The sequence below is a fragment of the Chinchilla lanigera genome, unplaced genomic scaffold (genome assembly GCF_000276665.1).
Source record: "Chinchilla lanigera isolate Chin_1 unplaced genomic scaffold, ChiLan1.0 scaffold00059, whole genome shotgun sequence".
NCBI lineage: Eukaryota > Metazoa > Chordata > Mammalia > Rodentia > Chinchillidae > Chinchilla > Chinchilla lanigera.
In genome coordinates, this window is record NW_004955460.1 from 8,821,532 (window position 1) to 8,841,583 (window position 20,052).

Here is a 20,052-nt window from a genome sequence, read left to right on the forward strand (position 1 = left end):
TTTAGAGGAAAACATCCCCAAAGAGGGGATGTCTTCTTTCCACTTTTTTTCCATATTTCCTTTAATCAACATGTATTTTAATAATGAAAAATAATCACATACTTTGAGACTTTTCTGAACTTAAAACAATATCCACCATGTTCTAGCTCAGGCAGGGATTTTAACTTTGGCCCATATGTACCATAAACCCCAACCTGCTCTGTTTTGTGGGTCCTGCCAGAGGCCAGTAGCCTGCAGAGATCATGCTAGAGGGCTCAATAGGCAAAGAAAGCTAGAAGTTTTATCACATCGAAACTTCCAAGGTGACAGCATGGAGCTCATTTCAAAGAAAATGGAGGAGCCTCAAAAAGCAGGAAAGCCCCATCAGGAAGCTCTGCAAGGAGGCAGCTAGACCACAGCATGGCCCGACTCAAGGCTCCAGGAGCTCTTGGAAACGCTTTACACCTGGAATCTGTAAGCCATACAGAACAAACACCAGCCATGATAGCACAGGCTTGTAATCCCAGCACTCTTGGAGAGTGTTACAGAAGGATCACAAGTCTGAGTCCAGGCCGGGCAATTTAGTGAGACACTGTCCCAAAACTTAAAAAGTAAATAAAAAGATTTGGGGATATAGTTCAGTGCAAAGTTCCCAAGTCTGATTCCCAGTAATGCAAAAACAAACACACACACACACACACACACACACACACACACACCTACATGGTTGTAATCCTAGCTATTCAGGAGAGAAGACAAAAAGATGGCAAGTTCCAGGCCAGCCTGTGTAACTTTGTGACACCCTGTTTTAAAATAAGAATCAACACATATGGTTTCAGCAAGAGGGAGTCTGCACAGGGAAAACAGAAATTTAATGGCATGGTAAATAAGAGGCTGACATGGAGGAAGATGCATGTAAAATGCTTCCCTATTCCCTAAGACCTGTGCAGACCTGGAGCAAGGTACCTCACACCCACGTAGTTGCTTATGGCCTGGGTACAGAGCCAACGCACATAGGACAAGAAAGGAATCCTGGGTCCTGTCTGACTTTCCTGCTCTCTCAGGTGGTCCAGGACCTGAGATATGAACCACTAAGACACGGCTGAGCCCTGCTTTGGCAAATGCTCTGCCCCTACCCATCCACCCCAGCCCTTGGCTCCTGGTTTGGTGCCTAACAGAGACCCATACATTATGTTACATCATCTCCCAGAAGGTGCAACTGCCTAATTGGACAGAGTCCTAGTGACCAGCCCCAGCTTGGGCACAAATCCCCTGAAAGCATTAAGATGTCCCAAGTCAGGGGTCAGAGAATGCCTTCAGCCTGATGGACAGTGCACACTGGCAAAGCCTTCTGATCGAAGCCTCACTGGGTCTAGTCAAGGAGCCAGGACTTCACATTGGGAGGGGCCCCTCTCTCATTTTATGAAAGAAATAACATCTGCCACCCAGTCGTACTGTGGTGCATTCCTCCCGCTAGGTACAAGGACTTCTGGGGCACCACATGAAGGCAAGCTTGCAGTACCAGTGCCGTGCCACAGAAGGGAACAAACTCAAGTGCCAATCAGTGTCTTCCAATTCTTCCTTCCAAAAAAAATGAAGAGGGGCCTAATCAAGTTGCCACTTAATAGTAGATCTTTAAAATATATTTTGTGGGGCTGGGAGTATAACTCAGATGTACAGTGCATAGTTAGTACGCACAAGGCCCTGAGTTTAACCTCAGCACACACACACCCAGAGTCCTGCCAAAGCACGATGAGATGCTAATTTGAGAAAATTGATAATATACTGTTTTGACCACTGAACAGTACTAACTAAAAAGAGAGCTCATTATAGAAGTAAAATTTCAACACTCAACTTGGTGGGTACAAGTATAAATGTGTATGTATATTATTGTGGAAGATGAGCAATACAGGACAGAGAACAGAAATATACAGCCTCAGGAACAGTCTGCACAGGCACCATCTTGGTGAGTACGAAAATCATGTTTACAATCCACTGCATATAGTTCTAAGATCTGTATGCAATGGATTGTACCTAAGATCTAAGATACTATCGATTTTCAACCTCTCAGCATGTGAATGAACACTTTTAAATCTCAGTATTTTAGAAAGGTCTCCTGCCACTTGTGAGCTTCACAGTGAGGAACAGTCTTTCCTTTTGCATGTGATGCCCCTTTCCTTCCAGCACAGGCCAGGCCCACTCCAGGCCCTCATCATCTCAAGGCCCCCAACATTTTGGGGCCCCCACTGGGCCAATCTTGCACCTCACAGTACCATGTAAAACAGGGCATTTACCTCGCAGTCTATAGATATGGCAGCTGACGAGGTAGTAACAGTGTTCCAACCTAACAAACACTTAAGACTCCTCTGGGTACTATGACGGCTTTCGGGGGCACTTAGCAGCCCCATGTGTAACCAATGCGGCCTTCTCCCAAAGAGGCACCACACGGCCTTACCTCCAGGCTGGCTTCCTCCTCATCTGCTGTGGCATCAGCTGCCCGCAGTGTCTCTTCCACAGACACCTTCAATTTTTTCCTGTTTTTCTTTGTCACTTCAGGACCTTTTCTCTTTTGTTTTACCATCCTGCAACAGAAAAAGCACACTGCTAAAATCCATAGGAAATAACAAGTCTAAGGCAATAGTAGTTTTAACACAGGAGAAAGGCGCTTTCCCATTATGAGAGAAATTCAAAGGTATTTCATGAGGTGTGGAAAACATATAAAAGTCAAACTTCCTTCAACACGATTTTAACAATTTGGTGATTTCTTGTTTTCTGAGTATTTTCATTTAACATAGCTGTAATTAACACATAGATTACATATTCTATATTTCTAATTCAACATGAACACAAAATGCTTAAGATTAAGACACACTATATTTAGTGACAATATAATTTTCCAGAGGTAAAATCTGCCTATTCTCTAATCTCTATTGCCTACTAAATATTGGGTTTTTAAATTTTTTATTATGCTGGCCCATACTCCCACACAGGCTATAGTGAGTCATATGCCCTATCATGGGCATCTGGCCATACTTGGCCTTGAAGACCTGGGGAGCCTGGGTTGTCTCCTCCAGGCCTTGGGCAGCACCAGCCAGGCCATCCACGAGGACCAATTCCACACAATGCATCTAATCATGTCTATTTTCTCAAGCACAGTAAGATATGTCAGTTTCAAATTGGACCTGACTCTCCCAGTCCCCAACTTGACTGCCAGCAGAGGCACTATCCTCTGCAGGGAACTCAGCAGAGTACCAAGCTGTCATCCACAAGCACAGGAAAGGAGATAAGGCAGGACAAGGAATTTTGCAGGTTCTGGGACATTTGGGGACATCTAGATACACTCGAGAATTTATAGTGGAGACTTCAAGAACCCTGCCCACTGAGACGCAAGACTGCCAGAGCACTTTGACCACAAATGTTTATTACAATCTTCCTGCCTAATGTCCCCCCCCGCCCCTTCTCTCCATCCCTATAAAAGGGACACACTTCTCTTTGTTTGGGGTAGAAGGTCTTATCGCACTCTCTGCCTGCCTACACCCAGGAGCAATAAATTCTGTGCCATGTTGCCTTTACACAAGCCTGGTGGTCCCTGCTGGTTCCCTCTCCCCATATGTTACATATGTTAAGAGTATATAGGCCTCTACATTAAAAAAAGAACAAAACCAGAAAAGAAGTCCATGAACGATAAAGCCAATTTCCTTTGCAGGACTGTGTGACAAGGAGCCTGGAGGCATGAGGGAGTAGGGGTGGAGAGCCCTGGACTGAGGGAGGGATGCTGGCTGCTGCTACTACTGGCGGCGGGGGAGGGGTGGACCAGGCTGCTTCCAGGACAAGGAACAGAAACTGGCAGCCCAAAACATCTGCCCTCGTGGAGCTCACATTTTTAGGGGGAGGGTGCATATTATATCAAAAAGATTTTGCAATGCAAATAAATAAATAAAGACTGGGCGTGATGGCACATGCCTGCTTTTCCAGCTACTACAGAGGCTGAGGCTAGGATCAGGCATTCAGTGCCAACCTGGGCAACTTAATGAGACCTTGTCTCAACAATAAACTAAAAAAGGCTGGGTGTAGAGCTCAGTGGCAGAGCCCCAAGGTTCAATCCTCAGTACCAAAGAACAACAAAACAAAATATAAGGCAGGACAGAGTTGTGGGAAGGTGACCATCTTAAAAGGATGATCAAGCTGGGGGGGTAGCTCAGTGGTAAAGTGTTTGCCTAGCAGGTACCACGCCCTGGGTTCTATTCCTAGCACAGCAAAAAAGAAAAAGAGATGATGACCATATGGAAGGGGTAGTGGATATTTCTAGAGACCAGATTTGGAGCCCAACACCACCCTTGGTGAGAAAGAGCCAGAAGTATAAGGTTAACCTGCGACACCAAGCAAGCTAGCAACTGAGGACACCCTGTGCCATATGGGGCTGTCACAGGTTACAGCATGTTGAGAGAATATTCTATTCTGGAATCAGAAAATTCCAAGCTCAATGTTTTTAATTAAGCCTTATCTTTAAAAAGTATTTGAAGCCAGAGGCTACAAATTTCAATTAGTAGTGAAATGAGAAATCTTGAAAGAAGGAGAGACTGTTGACACAGGAGCACAGAAACGCAGCGGATGGGGCCAGTCAATTACCTTGTTAGGGAAATAAGGAAAGTTCAGCAAATATTTATACATCAGTTACTACAGAAGTTAAATCTTTCTTCAGTGTGTGTTATCAAAAAAAAAAAAAAATGTAATCCCTAAGCCTATGTGCTAAAAAGAGAAAAAACACTTCCATATTATAGAGCAGTTTTCTTTCCTTTTTTGAGACAGGGTCTCACTATGTACTTCAAGCTAGCTTTGAAGTCACTATGTAGCCCAGGCCGGCCTTGAACTCACGGAGATCCTCCCGCCTCAGCATTCTGAGTGTTGGGATTACATGCCTGTGCCACCACACCCGGCTAGAGCAGTTTCTATTAATAGTTCTAAGAGATAGTGACTCAAAAGAGACAATGAATGTCCATTCTAGAAAACAACTTTCATTTTGACTTTCAGCAAGGGTGCCTGGACAATTCCAAGAATGTTTCTTCAACAATATGTTGGGACAACCAGATAGCCACATAAGAAGCAATGAATGCAGAGAGTCATACCTCACACTGTACACAAAAATTAACTCAAAATGGATCAGAAACCGGGATGTAAGAGCTAGAATATAAAATTCTTAGAAAAAAACACAGGCATAACCTTCATGACCTCAGATAGACAGTGGTCTCTTAGATACAAAACCAAAAATATAAGCAATGAAAGAAGAAACATAAATTGGACTACAGAAAAATTGAAAACTTTTGTGCTTCAAACAATGCCAGCGAGAAAGTGAACTACAGTATCAGAGAAAGTACATGCAAATCACATGTATGACAAGCAACTTGTGTGTAACTTGTGTGTAACTTGTGTACACATGTGAGAAACTCTTACAACTCAACAATAAGAGAGCTCAATTTTAGAATGAGCAAAGGCTTTCAACACATACTGAAGCACACAAAAAGATGCTCAACCTCATTATTTCTCTGGGAAGGGCAAATCAAAAAGGTACCATTTCACACTCACTGGGATGACTAGAATAACAGACAGATGAGTTGAGCTGGGGATGTAGTTAAGTAAAGGCCTGGGATGGATCCCCAGTACCACAAGAAAAACAAAAAAAGAAAAAGAAAAAAGCTACGTATGGTGACAAAAATATGTGATCACAGCACTGAGACGGCTGAGGCAAGAGGACCTGGAGTTCAAGGTTAACCTGGGATGCAAACTGAGACCCTTATCAAAAAAACAAAACAAAACAAAACAAAAAACCAATAATAATAATAAATACTAATGAGGGTGGAGAAATTGAAATTCTCCTTTATTGTTGGTCTAAATGATGCAGCACTGTGGAAAACATTCTGGTATTTACTCAAAAAAATTAAAAATATGTTACCATGTACCCAGGAAATTCTACCTCTTAGTACATATACAAAAGAAATGAACATGTCCACATAAAAGTGTGTACACTAGTGTTCATAGCAGTACCACTCATAATATCCTAAAGGTGGAAACAATCTAAATGTCCACCCAAAAAAGGAATTATGTTTTCATAATTCCACCTACATGAAGAATTCAGAGTAAGTATATCATAAAGAGCAAAAAACAGCTAGTTGTGTTTTAGGGTGAAGGCAAGATGAGGAAGAGTGGGAGTGACTGCTAGTGGGTACAGGGTGTACTTTGGTGAAGAGGAAAACATTCTAAAGTTAGATGGTGGTGATAGCTACAGAATCCCATAAATTTAGTTTTAAGAAAATAAAAGCTAAAATCTGTGTCAAGTTACTACAAATTTAAAAATGTAATGCTTGAGTGCTGTTTAAAAAATAATAAATGGGGGAAAATTTGTGTGCAAATGCTTGTTGTAGAAAGCCATTTTTGTGCCATCAAAATAGTACATCATGTTAACAGCGGAGATGGAGCTTCACCGCTGCACCACTAGCATGGACGATGTGGCATCACTGTCAGACGCTCCAGGCCTTTGACTGTCTCATTTCAACACAGGCCTTTCTGCAGATATCCAGTGACTCAGATTGATTTCTGTAAGGCAATGCAAAACTAAGTTTTCCTCTCCATTCGGTAGTTGGGTGGAAGATGATTCATAGGGTGTTGGGGATACTTAGTTAGCTACTCATCATCTCCACTGACACTGCAATCACTACTGGATGCTACACTCACAGAGACCTTACCAGGGCCAGGCCCTGCCCAAACGCTTTACATTCCCTAACCCACCTATCTTTGTGACCTTGAAGCAGGCACACAGATGAGGAAACTGAGGCACAACTACCTATCAGAGTAGGAAACTAATAGATTACTTCTAAAATCAGTAAATAATCACACGTTACATATAAGATGTTATTTAGAAACATGTAAGTAATTCCAAACAGAAACAGCCATGGGATTACAACATGCTCACCTCTGCAGAGGGAGAAGGGTTTGGCTGCACATCATCTAGCGAAGTGAGTGTTTTTTAGCTACATGCACTCATGATTTTGCTAATTAGACACTTTTTAAAAACTGTCAATTTAGGCTGGACATGGTGGTACATACTAGTAATCCCAGCACTCTGGGAGGCTGACAAGTTTGAGACCAGCCTAAGCAACTTAGGGACTCAGTAAGACCCTGTATCAAAATTTTTAAAAAAGGGGGTGGGGTGGCTGGAGATGTGATTCAGTGCAAAGGCCATGAATTCAACCTCCAGTACTGCCAAAAAAAAAGTGAATTTTGACATAAAAATTACATTGTATAGTACTGGCCAGAGAATGGTGAAAAGGATATTATCATGGTCTGCTAACAGGAGAACAAATTGATACAGCCTTTCTAAAAGGTAATTTTACAATATTTATCAAGCGCTTTAACCCAGTAATTCCACTTAAGGAACTCACCCTAATAAAATAATCATGGACAGAAACTTATATATACATGGATAGCAACACTATGTCTAATATTAAAAAAAACTGAAAAACCATAATTGTCCAACAGTAGTATCCTGGCTAAATGAATGACTCTTATGCAAGCAACACTCGCAAAACTATTAGCAACTGTGATCTCAAGGAGCATTTAGTCATGTGGGTAAATGCACATTACATCTCAAAATGCAAGACTGTATATAAATCTATGGAAATGCAGTATAGCTCTGATTTTTTAAGAAAAATTATACACAAATATGCACAAAAGAAAATACATCAAATTATTAACAATCTATAAGGTATGATTATACGAATGCTTATTGTTTTCTTTCACTTTTCCATAATTTTCACAATAAAAGCAGAAGAAAAAATTAAAATACAGCTCAAAAGCCTTCAAGGAGACTCTCTTTTGCTTGGCAGCAGGAGATCACATGATAAAATCCCTCCCATCAATGGAAGCCTATTAGTGTATAAGTCAAAATCAGCTCTACTCAAATGAAGACAAACATTATAATCAAGCACTAAAAAAATGAAGATTGAACTCCATTTGAACAAAGACACATGCATTTGGTAGGGAAGACCAACTGGAACTCATGAGACCCAGGATAGCTGGTCATGGGCGTGTGGAGTAATCAGCAAGACCAGCAATGTGGAAATGTCTGAAACAGCAGCAAGGAGCCAGCAGTTGTGATCTAAACTCCACCAAGAGAAGACCAGTCCCAGCCACCACATCCAGAGGCCAAGATCAGCTCCATACCAAGCACAATTCCCATGGCAAACTTGGCTGGAGTACACAGCACATTTCTGGGATCTGACATGGACACTATCACAGAACTGTAAACACCAGAGGTGTTTTACTACTTTTATTTTCCCTTGTCTGACTGGCTATCCCTTTCCTGTCTTCTTGGAAGTCGTCTTGTTTTGTCTTGTATTTTGTGGTTATTTTTGTTTTTGAATTTTTTTTCTTTTCTCTCCTCTCTTTCTCAGGTCTACTTTTTTCTTTCTTTTCTGTTCTCTTTCTCTTTCTTCCTTCTTCTTACACTGTTTAGGTTTCTTACCTACTTTTTTGGGGGGGTTTCCTATTGATCCTCTTTCTCCCTTTCCTCAACTACTTTTTGAATTTAAACTTTCAAGTGAACAAACATTGCGTCTTTCCTTTCTGATTACTCCTTCACATTCTATTTCATTCTTTCCCCTCTGTCCTTCAGTTTCCCAAAACTGGAGGGTGATAACCTTTGACCTCCAGCCTTGACTCTACTATATTTGACTTTATTCATCATTTTATTCTGTCCCCTACCCATCTTAACTTCCCATAAAAGTGTAAAATCACTCCATTAATGGTAAAATCACTGCATACAAGTACATGGTACATGTCTGATTTTATTATATAACTTTAGTTTGCTACTGTGGTTGGAGGTAGCAGGTTAATGGTTACCATAGTTTGTCAGCAGTTAAACTGTACTTGAAACTATTGTTATTACTAACTGTACTACTTTAGCCAGGATGTCACACATGTTATAATGTTTTTCTGCCCTGTATGATAATGCTGTGTTTGTATGGGGTCATAATCATGACCACAACCTAGTACCAAAGGACTGGGTGCTAAGCCAAATAGTAACTTTGCATCCTTTACAAATTGGGAAGGTAGGTTCTTGAGATAGTTATAAAAAACCACTTACATTCCTGAAGAACAGAAATCTTCTAGGGAAGCCTCAATACTAGTGATAAAGCTATCGTAAGAAATCAGCAAGCATCAACATAGAAAACAAAATAAAATAAGAGAAAATAGAAAATGACAAGACACAGAAGCAAAATACAACTCTGGACCACCAGCCCATCCAGTACAAGCCTGGAACACAATGAGAAGGAAGAAATTGAAAGTCAAACACTGGAACTTTCTGAAATAATAGCAACAGAAGTGAAAAAACAAGTGGAAAAGGCTATAGACAATAATATCTCAAGTACAAAAAGAAATGATACTTAAAATCAAAGATATTAGAGAAGACACAGATAAAGAATAAACTTAAAAAATGATGGAAACAAAAATGCCCAACAAAGAAACAGATCTAAACAGAAATCTAAGAGTTAAGGGGCTGGGGATTTAGCTCAGCGGCAAAAGGGCCTGCCTGGCAAGCGCAAGGTCGTGAGTTCCGTTCCTGGTACCGGAGAAAAAAAAAAAAAAAAAAAAAAAAAGAAATCTAAGAGTTAAAACCTCCACTGAAAGTATATGCAACAGAATGAATGAAGGAGAGGATGGAATATCAGATTCTGAAGAGAGAATTGCAGCTACCAATCAGGAAAATAAAGGTATCTTAAAAATAGCAACAAACTATGAAAAATCAACCCAGGGGCTACAAGATGACGCAAAGATGAATAACGTAAGACTGACTGGGTCAATGAGAAAGCTGGAGACAGCATAAGTGCCATTTAAAAAAAAAAAAAAAAAAACTCTTCATGAACTAATGCAGAAAACTTCCCAAGCATGGATAAAGAATTTAACATACAAATAAATGAAGCACATAGAACTCCAAACAGCCATGACCAAAATAAAACTACACCAAGACATATAATAATCAAGATTCCAGAAATTCAGCACAAGAACAGAATATTAAAAGCTGTTAGAGAAAAGAAAGGAAACACCATCAGAATCACAACAGACTTCTTAACACAAACCCTAAAGTCAAGGAGCCTGGAGTGAAGAATTTCAAGTCCTGAAAGAAAACAACTTCCAACCCAGACTGATGTACCCTGCAAAACTATCTTTCAAAATTAATGAAGAAATAAGATACTTCCTTGACAAACAACTGAAGAAATTCATGACCACCAACCAAACCTACAAAGAGTACTGAAAGATATTATAGACAGACATAAGAATGACCGTAATTCCAAGAACAACAGAAATAAACCATTAGGCAGGGCAAGCAATTAAACAGAGGGAAAAAGCAGGAAACCAACAGCAGGAGAATAACATGACAAAGATAAGGCAATACATATCAGTTATAACCATCAATGTAAATGGCCTCAATTCACCAATCAAAAGAAAGACACTGGCAGAATGGATCAAGAAACAAGATCCAACAATACGCTATATACAAGAAACATATTTAACTCAAAAAGAAATTCACTGACTGAAAATCAAAGGATGGAAAACAATCTTCCATGCAACAGAAACCCAGAAAAAGGAGAGGTAGCTATTCTGTTTGCAGACAATGTGAACTTCAAAGCAAAAATGATCAAAAGAGAAAAAGGTGACTACATACTTGTTAGAGAAAACTTTAAGAGGAAGAGATAACAATCATAAATATGTATGCACCAAATACGGGAGTACCCAACTATATAAAACAATTATTAATACACATGAAAAGTCAAATAAGCAATAACACAATTGGAACAAGAGACTTTAATACCCTATTATCACAAAGAGATCAACTAAACAAAAAATTAGCAAAGAAGTATCAGAACTAAACCAAACTTGTCAACAAATGGACTTAGTAGATGTTTTCAGAGTGTTCCACCCAACATCACCACAATACACATTCTTTCCAGCTGCACATGGGACAGTCTCTAAAATAGACCATATACTAGCCCACAGAACATGCTTAAGTAAATGCTAAGAAAATGAAATTATCTCATGGATATTATCTGACCGTAGTGCAATTAAATTGAAAATTAGTGGCAAAACAAACTGCAAAAACTCCATAAAAACCTGGAAATTAAATAACACCCTCCTGAACAACCAGTGGGTCACAGATGAAATTAAAGAAATTAAACAGTATCTACAACTAAATGAGAAAGCAGATACAACAAATCAGAAGTTATGGGACACAATGAAAGCAATCCTAAAACAGAATTTCAGTGGTGAATTCTCAAATCAGGAAAACAGAATGAGCACAAACAAACAACCTAATGTTGCACCTCAAGCTTCTAGAAAAAGAACAGCAAGTCAAGCCCAAAGCCCATACAAGGGAGGAAATTATAAATATCAGAGCAGAAATTAACACAAGTGAGACTAAGAAAACAATATAGAGAATTAACAAATTGAAGAGTTGATTCTTTGAAAGAATAAATAAAATTGATAAACCCATAGCCAACATTATCAAAAAAAGGAAAGAAAAGACTCAAATTCATACACTGAGGAACAAAAAGGGTCAAATTACTACAGATCCTATGGAAGTTCAAAAGATCATCAACACCTACTTTGAAAATTTTTACTCTCATAGGATGGAAAACACAGGAGAAATAGACAGATTCCTAGATATGCATGAATTACCAAAGCTGAATCAAGAAGATATAAAAATTCTGAATAACCCAGTATCCGTTAATGAGATTGAAAATGGAATTAAAAATTTACCAACAAAGAAAAGCCCAGGTCGTTATGGATTCAATGCTGAATTCTTCAAGAAACTTAGAATTAATGCTAATATGTTAATATTCCTCAAACTCTTCAATGAAATTGAAGGGGAAGCAATACTCCCTAACTTGTTCCTGGAAGCAAGTATTACTCTGATAACAAAACCAGAGAAAGACCCAACCAAAAAACAGAACTACAGGCCAGTCTCCCTAAAGAACATACATGCCAAAATCCTCAGTGAGATACTAGCAAACAGAATGCAGCAAATCACCAAGAAGACTATATACCATGACCAAGCAGGATTCATCCCAGGAATTCAGGGATAGTTCAACATATGCGAATCAGTAAGTGTAATATACCATACTAACAGAATGAAAAACAAAAATCACATGATCATCTCAATAGATGCAGAAAAAGCTTTTGACAAAGTCCAACACTTATTCATGATTAAAAACCCTACAGAAAATCAGCATAGATGGTCTTTACCTCAACCTAATAAAAGCCATCTATGACAAACCAACAGCCAACATCATACTAAATGGACAAAAACTGAAAGCTTTCACTCTAAAATCAGACACAAGACAAGGATGTCCACTACCACCACTCCTACTCAATATAGTTCTGGAAACATTAGCCAGAGCAATGAGACAAGAGAGAGAAATAAAAGGAACATGGATAGCAAAGGAAGAAGTTAAATTGTCAATATTCACAGATGACATGACACTTTACATAGAAGACCCCCAAAACAGCAAGACTTCTTGATTTACTAATTCAGTAGCATAGCTACTGAACGCTCAAAAATCAATAGTATTTCTATACACAAACTCACAGAAACAAATTAGGGAAACCACACCCTTCACAATAGCAGCCCCAAAAATGAAATACTTAGGTGTCAATCTAATGAAGAATGTAAAAGATCTATACATTGAAAATTACAGTACTCTGAAAAAGGAGATTGAAAAGGATATCTGAAAATGGAAAGGTATCACTTGCTCATGGATAGGAAGAACCAACACAGTGAAAGCTGCCATACTCTCAAAATTGTACAGATTTAATGTGACTCCAATCAAAATACCATTAGCATAGCTCACAGAACTACAGAAAACATTCCTAAAATTCATCTGGAAACAGAAGAGACCTAGAATAAATAGTAAGGGCAATTCTGGGCAACAAAGGCAAGGCAGGAGGCATCACAATCCCTGACTTGAAATTATACTACAAAGCTACTGTGATAAATTCAGCATGGTACTGGCAAAAAGTGGGGGGGGGGGAGAGAGAGACCTGAGGATCAGTGGAATATATTAGAAGACACAGACACAACTACAAACACACTCAGCCACCTTATCTTTGACAAAGGTACCAAACATGTTCACTGGAAGAAACATACCCTTTTAAATAAACAGTGGTGAGAAAAACAGCTCTCTACATGGCAAAGACTAAAACCAGACCCATGTCTATCACCATGCACTAAATTAAAGTCAAAATGGATCAAAGACCTAAATATTAAAACAGAAACACTGAATCTACTGGAAGACAAAGTAGGTAGAAATCTCAAAAACAAAGGTGTAGGCAGAGACTTCATGAACAAAACCCAAACTGGAAATACTCCAATGAATCAACAGCTGGGATCTCACCTTATTAAAAAGCTTTCACACATCAAAAGAAATCACCAACAGAGTGAACAGACAACCCACAGAGGGAAAAAATTTTAGCCAACAGTCCCTCAGACAAAGGACTTATATCGAGAACATACAAATAATTGAAAAAAAAAGTGTGACCCCCCCCAAATTTAAAGATGGGCATCTGAGATGAATACGCACTTCTCAGATGAAAAAATATAGATAAGAAATAAATATATGAAAAAATGTTCAACATCACTGGTCATTCAAGAGATACAAATTAAAACAACACCGAGATTCCATCTCACCCCAGAAAGAGTAGCTGTCATCAAGAAATCAACCAATAACAAATGCTGGAGGGGCTATAGTGAAAAAGGAACCATTCTCCACTATTGGTGGGAATGTAGACTGGTGCAACTACTGTGGAAATCAGTGTGGAGATTCCTCAAAAAGCTAAGATTAGTGGTCCCATTTGACCCAGCTATTCCCTTTGTGGGTATTTTCCCAGAAGAATTAAAGACATCACACCACAGCGATATATATGTGCACCCATGTTTACAGCAGTACAATTTGTCATAATTAAATCTTGGAAACAACCCAAATGCCCATCAACCGAGGAATGGATGAATAGGATGTGGTATTTTTATACAATGGAGTACTACTCAGTTATAAAGAAGGATAAACTTGAGACTTTTATAGGTAAATGGATGCAACTTGAGACCATACTGATAAGTGAAATAAATCAGTCTTGCATATGTAAACATCATATTGTCTCCCAGGTGTAAGAAGCTGAAATAGTAAATAAGATCCAAAAGGTGCAATACATATTGGGAAATGGGAAGAAATTGCTCAAAAGGAAAGAGAAACTGGGATGGGGGAAAGGAAAAAAAAAGGGAAAAGGAAAAGGAAATATATACATATATAATATTATAGTTAAGATAGCTGTACTGCTAATTTCCATTAGTTCATTAAAAAGAAACATTTGTGCTTATATTGTTTGATCAATTTTTCATGCCTATATCTTACAATCTGAACAACTGCATTGAAGACAACAATAAGCAATGGACTAACCATTGCTACTCTCCCACTATAGTTTTCAAATTTTGTATCATTGCTTTTACTCTTTAAAAGAAAAAAAAAAGCCTCTGGGAAGCAAACAGACAATTCCAGCAGCAGCAAGGAAGACTGTCCAGGTGAGACAAGGCCAAGAAAGACTGGAGAGCCAAGGAGCCTATCCACCATTGCTCAGGTCAAGTTAACAAAACCAGGAAAAGCTGCAGATCTGCAGGGCTAGAAAGCATCTCCACAAGACCTTGAAAAGACAAGTCAGCCTACAGGAAAACCACCAAACACGTTTTTTAAACATAAAAATACCAGCTGCACCATCTCACCCAGGTCATCTACATTACCTCTGCTGTAGTCTGGGCAGATCCTATAGGGGCACTTCCCATACCACCAGGCAAAGGTCTCCTAAAGGTGGATCTGGACCCTGCTAAAAGCGGACCTCTAAGAGCTCGGTGGACAGAGCAGAGCTGTGGCTCCCATTCTGACCTGTGGGTCTCCTCCAGTCCTTTGAACTGCCCGCCTAGGTTAGTGGTTTTCCAGACAACCTGCTCCACCTTCTCTCCCTGCAAGGCCTAACTGAACCCAGTCACCACAGTCACTCCAAGCCCACCATCATCCCAATGCCACCAATTCCACCTGCCCCAAACCCCCAGCACTTTGGAATCCAGTACTCTTTCAATCTCACTAAGACCTGCAATCTACAGAATCTGCTACATATCAATGTCGCTAATCCCTCCTTCTCTGTTCTCCCCTGCACAATTTAATTTCTACAGTCCACTGTTGTAATCACTCCTTTACACATGCTCTCTCAACTTCCTTGTGCCTCTCTCCCCTACTTGCCTGAAAGAGCCTACCTCCAGTACCTATGCCTGCAGTCTGTCTAGAACTTCATGTGGTCAGAAAACCCATGGGACCAGGTGACAGGTCTGCACTTTAAATTCACAACCTCTAACCTTAAGAGAAAAAATCAGAGCTGCACGGTGATTGTACCAACTCTTCCCACTCCAACCACTCTCCCAGACTCATTCCTTCTCCTCTCCTGGCCCTCCCACAACACTTCCAACATCTCTGTTCTCAGTGGATGACCTTAGTTTCTGAGCATTGAGAACACAGAAGCAATCAGGGGACCTTCCATAAGCTCCTTCCACACCATCCATCTAACCAGCACTGTGTGCTCCTACCCAGGCCAGCACCTCCACCTGTGCTGGAGATCCCACCCTTCACTCCCCTAAAGGCATCACTGGAAGCACTTTTCTCTCCTGCATCCACAGGTCTTCTCTTAAATCAAGTACAATCTCCTGTATTTAACCACTGTCTTGCCTCCAGCTCTTTACTGTACACCTCATTTCCCCAGAACTCTTTTCCTATCTTGCACCCGGTTCCCAGCCCATTTACCACAATAACACTCATGTAGCTAACACCCAGTGCTGATTCTCAGTGCGAAACTTATCTGACCCAACAGCAGGAGATGAGAGTTGCTGTCTTCTCTCTTGACTTGCATTTTTACCTGTCCAGAACAGACAGCACACTCTCCTGATTTCACAATAGCTTTAGCTCCCTGACCTTGAAAACTGAAGGCCCCAGGCTTAGTGCTTAGCTTCTTCACTCTCTGTGCCCTCACAGTCGTTTGGCTTTATACTTTTATTTCTCCCATCCCAGTTTTATTTAGGCATAACTGATGAATAAAAATTGTACAGTTTCAAAGTACACAATGTAATGATTTGATATACATGTACATTGTAAACTGAGTTCAACACCAAGAGAATTAACACATCCATCACCTCACAGATGCCATTTGTGTATGTGTGGAGGACGCATAGGCACATAAGATCATGTGGCTTTAAAGACCAGCTAAATGCTGACGGCCTCCATCTTTGTGCATTCGAGGCTTCTTCTCAGTCCCCTACCTGACCAGCTACCCATGTGTAGCTATATAGATAGCTATATATCTCATACATACACACAGATCTCAGACCTCACTCATCAACACAGGTCCTGATCATCCTGCAAAACGCACATCTTTCGTGGTGTTTGCCTCTTGATAAACAGCCATCTGATAATCAGCCACCAATCCTTGATGGCTCTATCTTCGTGTTTTTTATAACCTCTTTTGTTATGTTGGTCCAGAACCTCATCTCACATCCAAATCACTCACAACTTGTAACCGACTCCTCATTTCTTCCCTGGCCCCTCACAGCTGATACCCAACAAGGTACCCAGAATAACTTTAAAACATCCAAGTCAGATTATGCTTCCGCTTGGCTTGAAAACTCCTAAAGATTTCCCTTCCCCATTGGAGAAGTCAAAGTCTTAGCACCACTTCTAACCCCATCTCTGGGCCTTCGCCTTCACCTCCTCTCCCTCTCTCTTTCCTTCAGTTGGTTCCAGGCACACAGAGCTCCTTGCTGGTCCCTCATACCTGATGCCTCTACCTGGATGTTGTAGCTACCAGGGGGGTCTAACTCCTTCACCTGCTTCGCCTCTCCAGACTCCATCCCGACCTGATTTTTCTCCGTGGCACTTACCACCTTCTATGTAATCTTATTATTTGCCTGTCTTTAGAATGCAAGCTCACTTGATCCGATGTGTGTCTCTTATCTGTTCACTGCTACCAGAACAATTCCCACACACAAGTAAAAACCAAAGGACCGTTTTCTGAGTGAAAGAACGAAGAAATGGATGAAATGGGGAATAATGAAAGGATACGCAGAGCGTGCTTATCGTCCAAAGCAAGCACCGAGACGCCTCAGCAGGAAATGAGGACTCCGAGTGCTAACCCAGAGCTACTGAGGAATAGACGCCACAGCTTGGGTGAGGATGCTCGCCTGCCCCGCCTGGAGTCCGGGAGATCTCAGCTTCTGAGCACAGTCTAGCCAGGAACTGACTGAGGGACCTCGCCTTCCTGGGGCCGCGGGCGCACCATAGGAAGAGCTCTGCGCACCCACGTGGAGCGGCCACAGCCACCGCCACGCGCAGCGCTGCCCACATTCACTGGCTCCTCAACGGCCTCCATCCTACACCCACGTGCTCGGCACCGGCCACGGTCCACGCACCTACCTGCACTCACCGGCGCGCCGAAAGCTCCACAGCCTAGGCGGGCTTCCGGCAGGCCCCCTGCTTCAGGTACGCGCCAGTCCCGCCTTCGGGCAAGCGGCGCTTCCCATTGGGCAAGAACTGTCGCGTCCTCCCACCGACCAATGGCAAGCGGCTGCCGCGCGGAGGGTGTGCCCAGCCTGAGCGCGCGGTGGTGGCGTCATCTTGAGGAGACTTTGGTTACCCGGAGAGGCTCGGGTTGCCAGGGTAACTTACCCTTCCGGGGACGCTGGCAGGCGGATTGGCTAGAAGCTCCATCTGCGGCGTACAGTTGGGGGCTCTCGCTGTTGGCGTCCTGCTCCTGCTGAATTTTTAAAAGCCAGGGTGCACAAGGACTGGTAATAAAAAAACAAAAGCAGAGTAGGGATGGTTACCGTAGCGCTTGTCACCACTTAAAACATCAACAGTATTAGGAACTCTGACATACACAAAGATAATGAAGATGTGTCTGCAAGGACTGCAGCTCAGGTGAGAGGTCACCTGGAGGTCGGGGCTGGCAATGCGGTGGCCTGGCGCCATCCGGTCTGAGGTCAACCCGGACTCGAAGACCAACATTCTGTTTAGTCCTTCAATTCTTAGAAATAGTAATGTTGTCGGATGTGGTGACACACGCCTGTAATCCTAGCTACACAGTGGTTTTAGGCAGTAGGATTGCAAGTTCAAACCTATTCAGGGCAAGTTAATGAGATCCTGTTTCAAAATAATGCAAATAAATAGTAAATTAAAGGGCTAGGGTTGTAGCTCAACAATAGAGCACCTACTTGCCTGGCATGTATGAGGTCCTGAGTTCCATCCCTAGCACTGGAAAAAGAATTCTGGACTCATTGTCCTACAGGATGTCAGATAAAAAGCAAAACAGAAATAAATGAGAGAAAAAGAAAGTCTGATTTATGGCATGAGAGTGGTATTTTAGTAGTAAACTATAAAGCCAACAATCAGAAGAAAAAGGGAACCAAGGAACATTAGCTTGACATTTAGGGCCATCTTCACTCAGGGATAGTGGGTTCTGGAAGAGGCAGCTGAGAAGCTGACGTCCTGGATGAGGTTTCGGACAGGTCCATGGCTCCAGGGACAGGAGACAGGTGTCCCATCTTTGGGTTGGAATTGGGAAAAGCTGCAGAATAGGGGGAAATTGAAAGCAGTAGTAGACTAACCCTTGGGGGACTTAATGAAATTCACCTGAACTTGTGAAACTGCATTTCTGTGAGTCAGGATTTATTACTGGTACCACTAGATAGGTGAGATGAGAAAAGGCAAATTTTAGAATGTGATACTGCTTGCCTCAAATTATAATTGCTTATGGATTACATCCAGAACCCCATAGAAAGCAGCCGTGTACCTAAAAAGACAACACTTTTTTAGTTTTCGTTTTTATTCTTTTATGAGACAAAAGTTTTGCTGTGTAGTCCGGGCTGGCCTTGAGAACTTGAGATCTTCCTGCCTCAGCCTAATGAGGACTGGAATTATAAGCATGTACCACCACAACTGGTGAAAGGAACACTGTCAAAAATCAGGAAAAACAATGTATGGTTTCCTTGCACAGCGCATTGGTAATCTAACTCATACTGGAAACAGTGATTTCATGGGTCACAGGGGGCAGCTTCAGTCACTTGTCAATGTGAGGTGCAATGGTCAGGGTCTCAGTCTCTGCAGGGCCCGTGACACATGGCTTTCCTTGCATGGTGAGTTGTTCTGCATGGCAGAAGGCTTGGCTTCACTACAGAACAAGGGACTTCTTGGTGTTTGCATACACATGACATGTTGGGTCTTCCAACTGCAGGGCAGCCTGCCTTATAGTCCCCATGTGCTGCAGAGCATTCTTTTGCTGTGAACCTGACTCAGAACTTAAAATCAGCTAGGTGTGGTGGTGCATACCTGTAACCTCAGCTGGTCATGAGGCTGAAGCAAGAGAATATCAAGTTCAAGGCCAGCCCAGGCAATTCCACGAGACCTGTCTCAAAAGAAAAACAAAAAACAGCTGGACATGTAGTTCAGCACTCCCTGCATTCAATCCCCAGAATCATATCAATCAATCAATCAATAAACATCCAAGCTACCCAACAAATTAGTTGTGGCCATATGAAAGATGACCTATGTGACCTCCAAACTCCAAAGCACTGAGAGCAACAACACTCCCACTTAATAGTAGAAGACTGCTCCTGTGTTCCATTTCTGCACCCCAAATGAACACAAGATATAGCAACCCAGAACATTTCTTTTCTCCCATCCCTTGGGTCAGGACTGTGGGCAAAGTGTCTTCCCATCACTTCTGCTGTGTCCTATTCACAAAGCCAGCTCATTCAGGGTGAGGGGTCAGCAGGAAGTAGGCATAACCAGGGGCCACATGAGAAGCTCCCTGTCTGCAGGGGAGGAGGTGCAATGGTCTGATCCCAGAACACCGAGGGGACATTCTGTCCTGTCCAGACCATTGGATATGAAGGGCTTCACTCATGGCTGAACAGTGACATTCAGGAGTTCACATCCT

The 20,052-nt window shown here is 41.6% G+C and overlaps 1 protein-coding gene across 3 annotated transcripts in view; it reads right to left on the reverse strand.

The window, feature by feature from the left end:
* Positions 1-17,631, reverse strand: part of LOC102015813 (chromosome unknown open reading frame, human C7orf50) — a 125,054-nt gene extending 107,423 nt beyond the window's left edge. Inside the window, exons 1-2 of one of the 3 annotated variants that reach the window (XM_013521224.1) lie at positions 17,532-17,628; positions 2,435-2,561 (exon numbers count right to left, since the gene is read on the reverse strand). In XM_013521224.1, coding sequence (XP_013376678.1) covers positions 2,435-2,560 — 126 coding nt within the window. In that variant the 5' untranslated portion in view covers position 2,561; positions 17,532-17,628. Of the gene's footprint in view, positions 1-2,434; positions 2,562-17,299; positions 17,447-17,531 lie in introns of those variants that run through there. The other 2 variants (XM_005397799.2, XM_013521225.1) reach the window with 2 other exon arrangements.
* Positions 17,632-20,052: the final 2,421 nt, after the last annotated feature.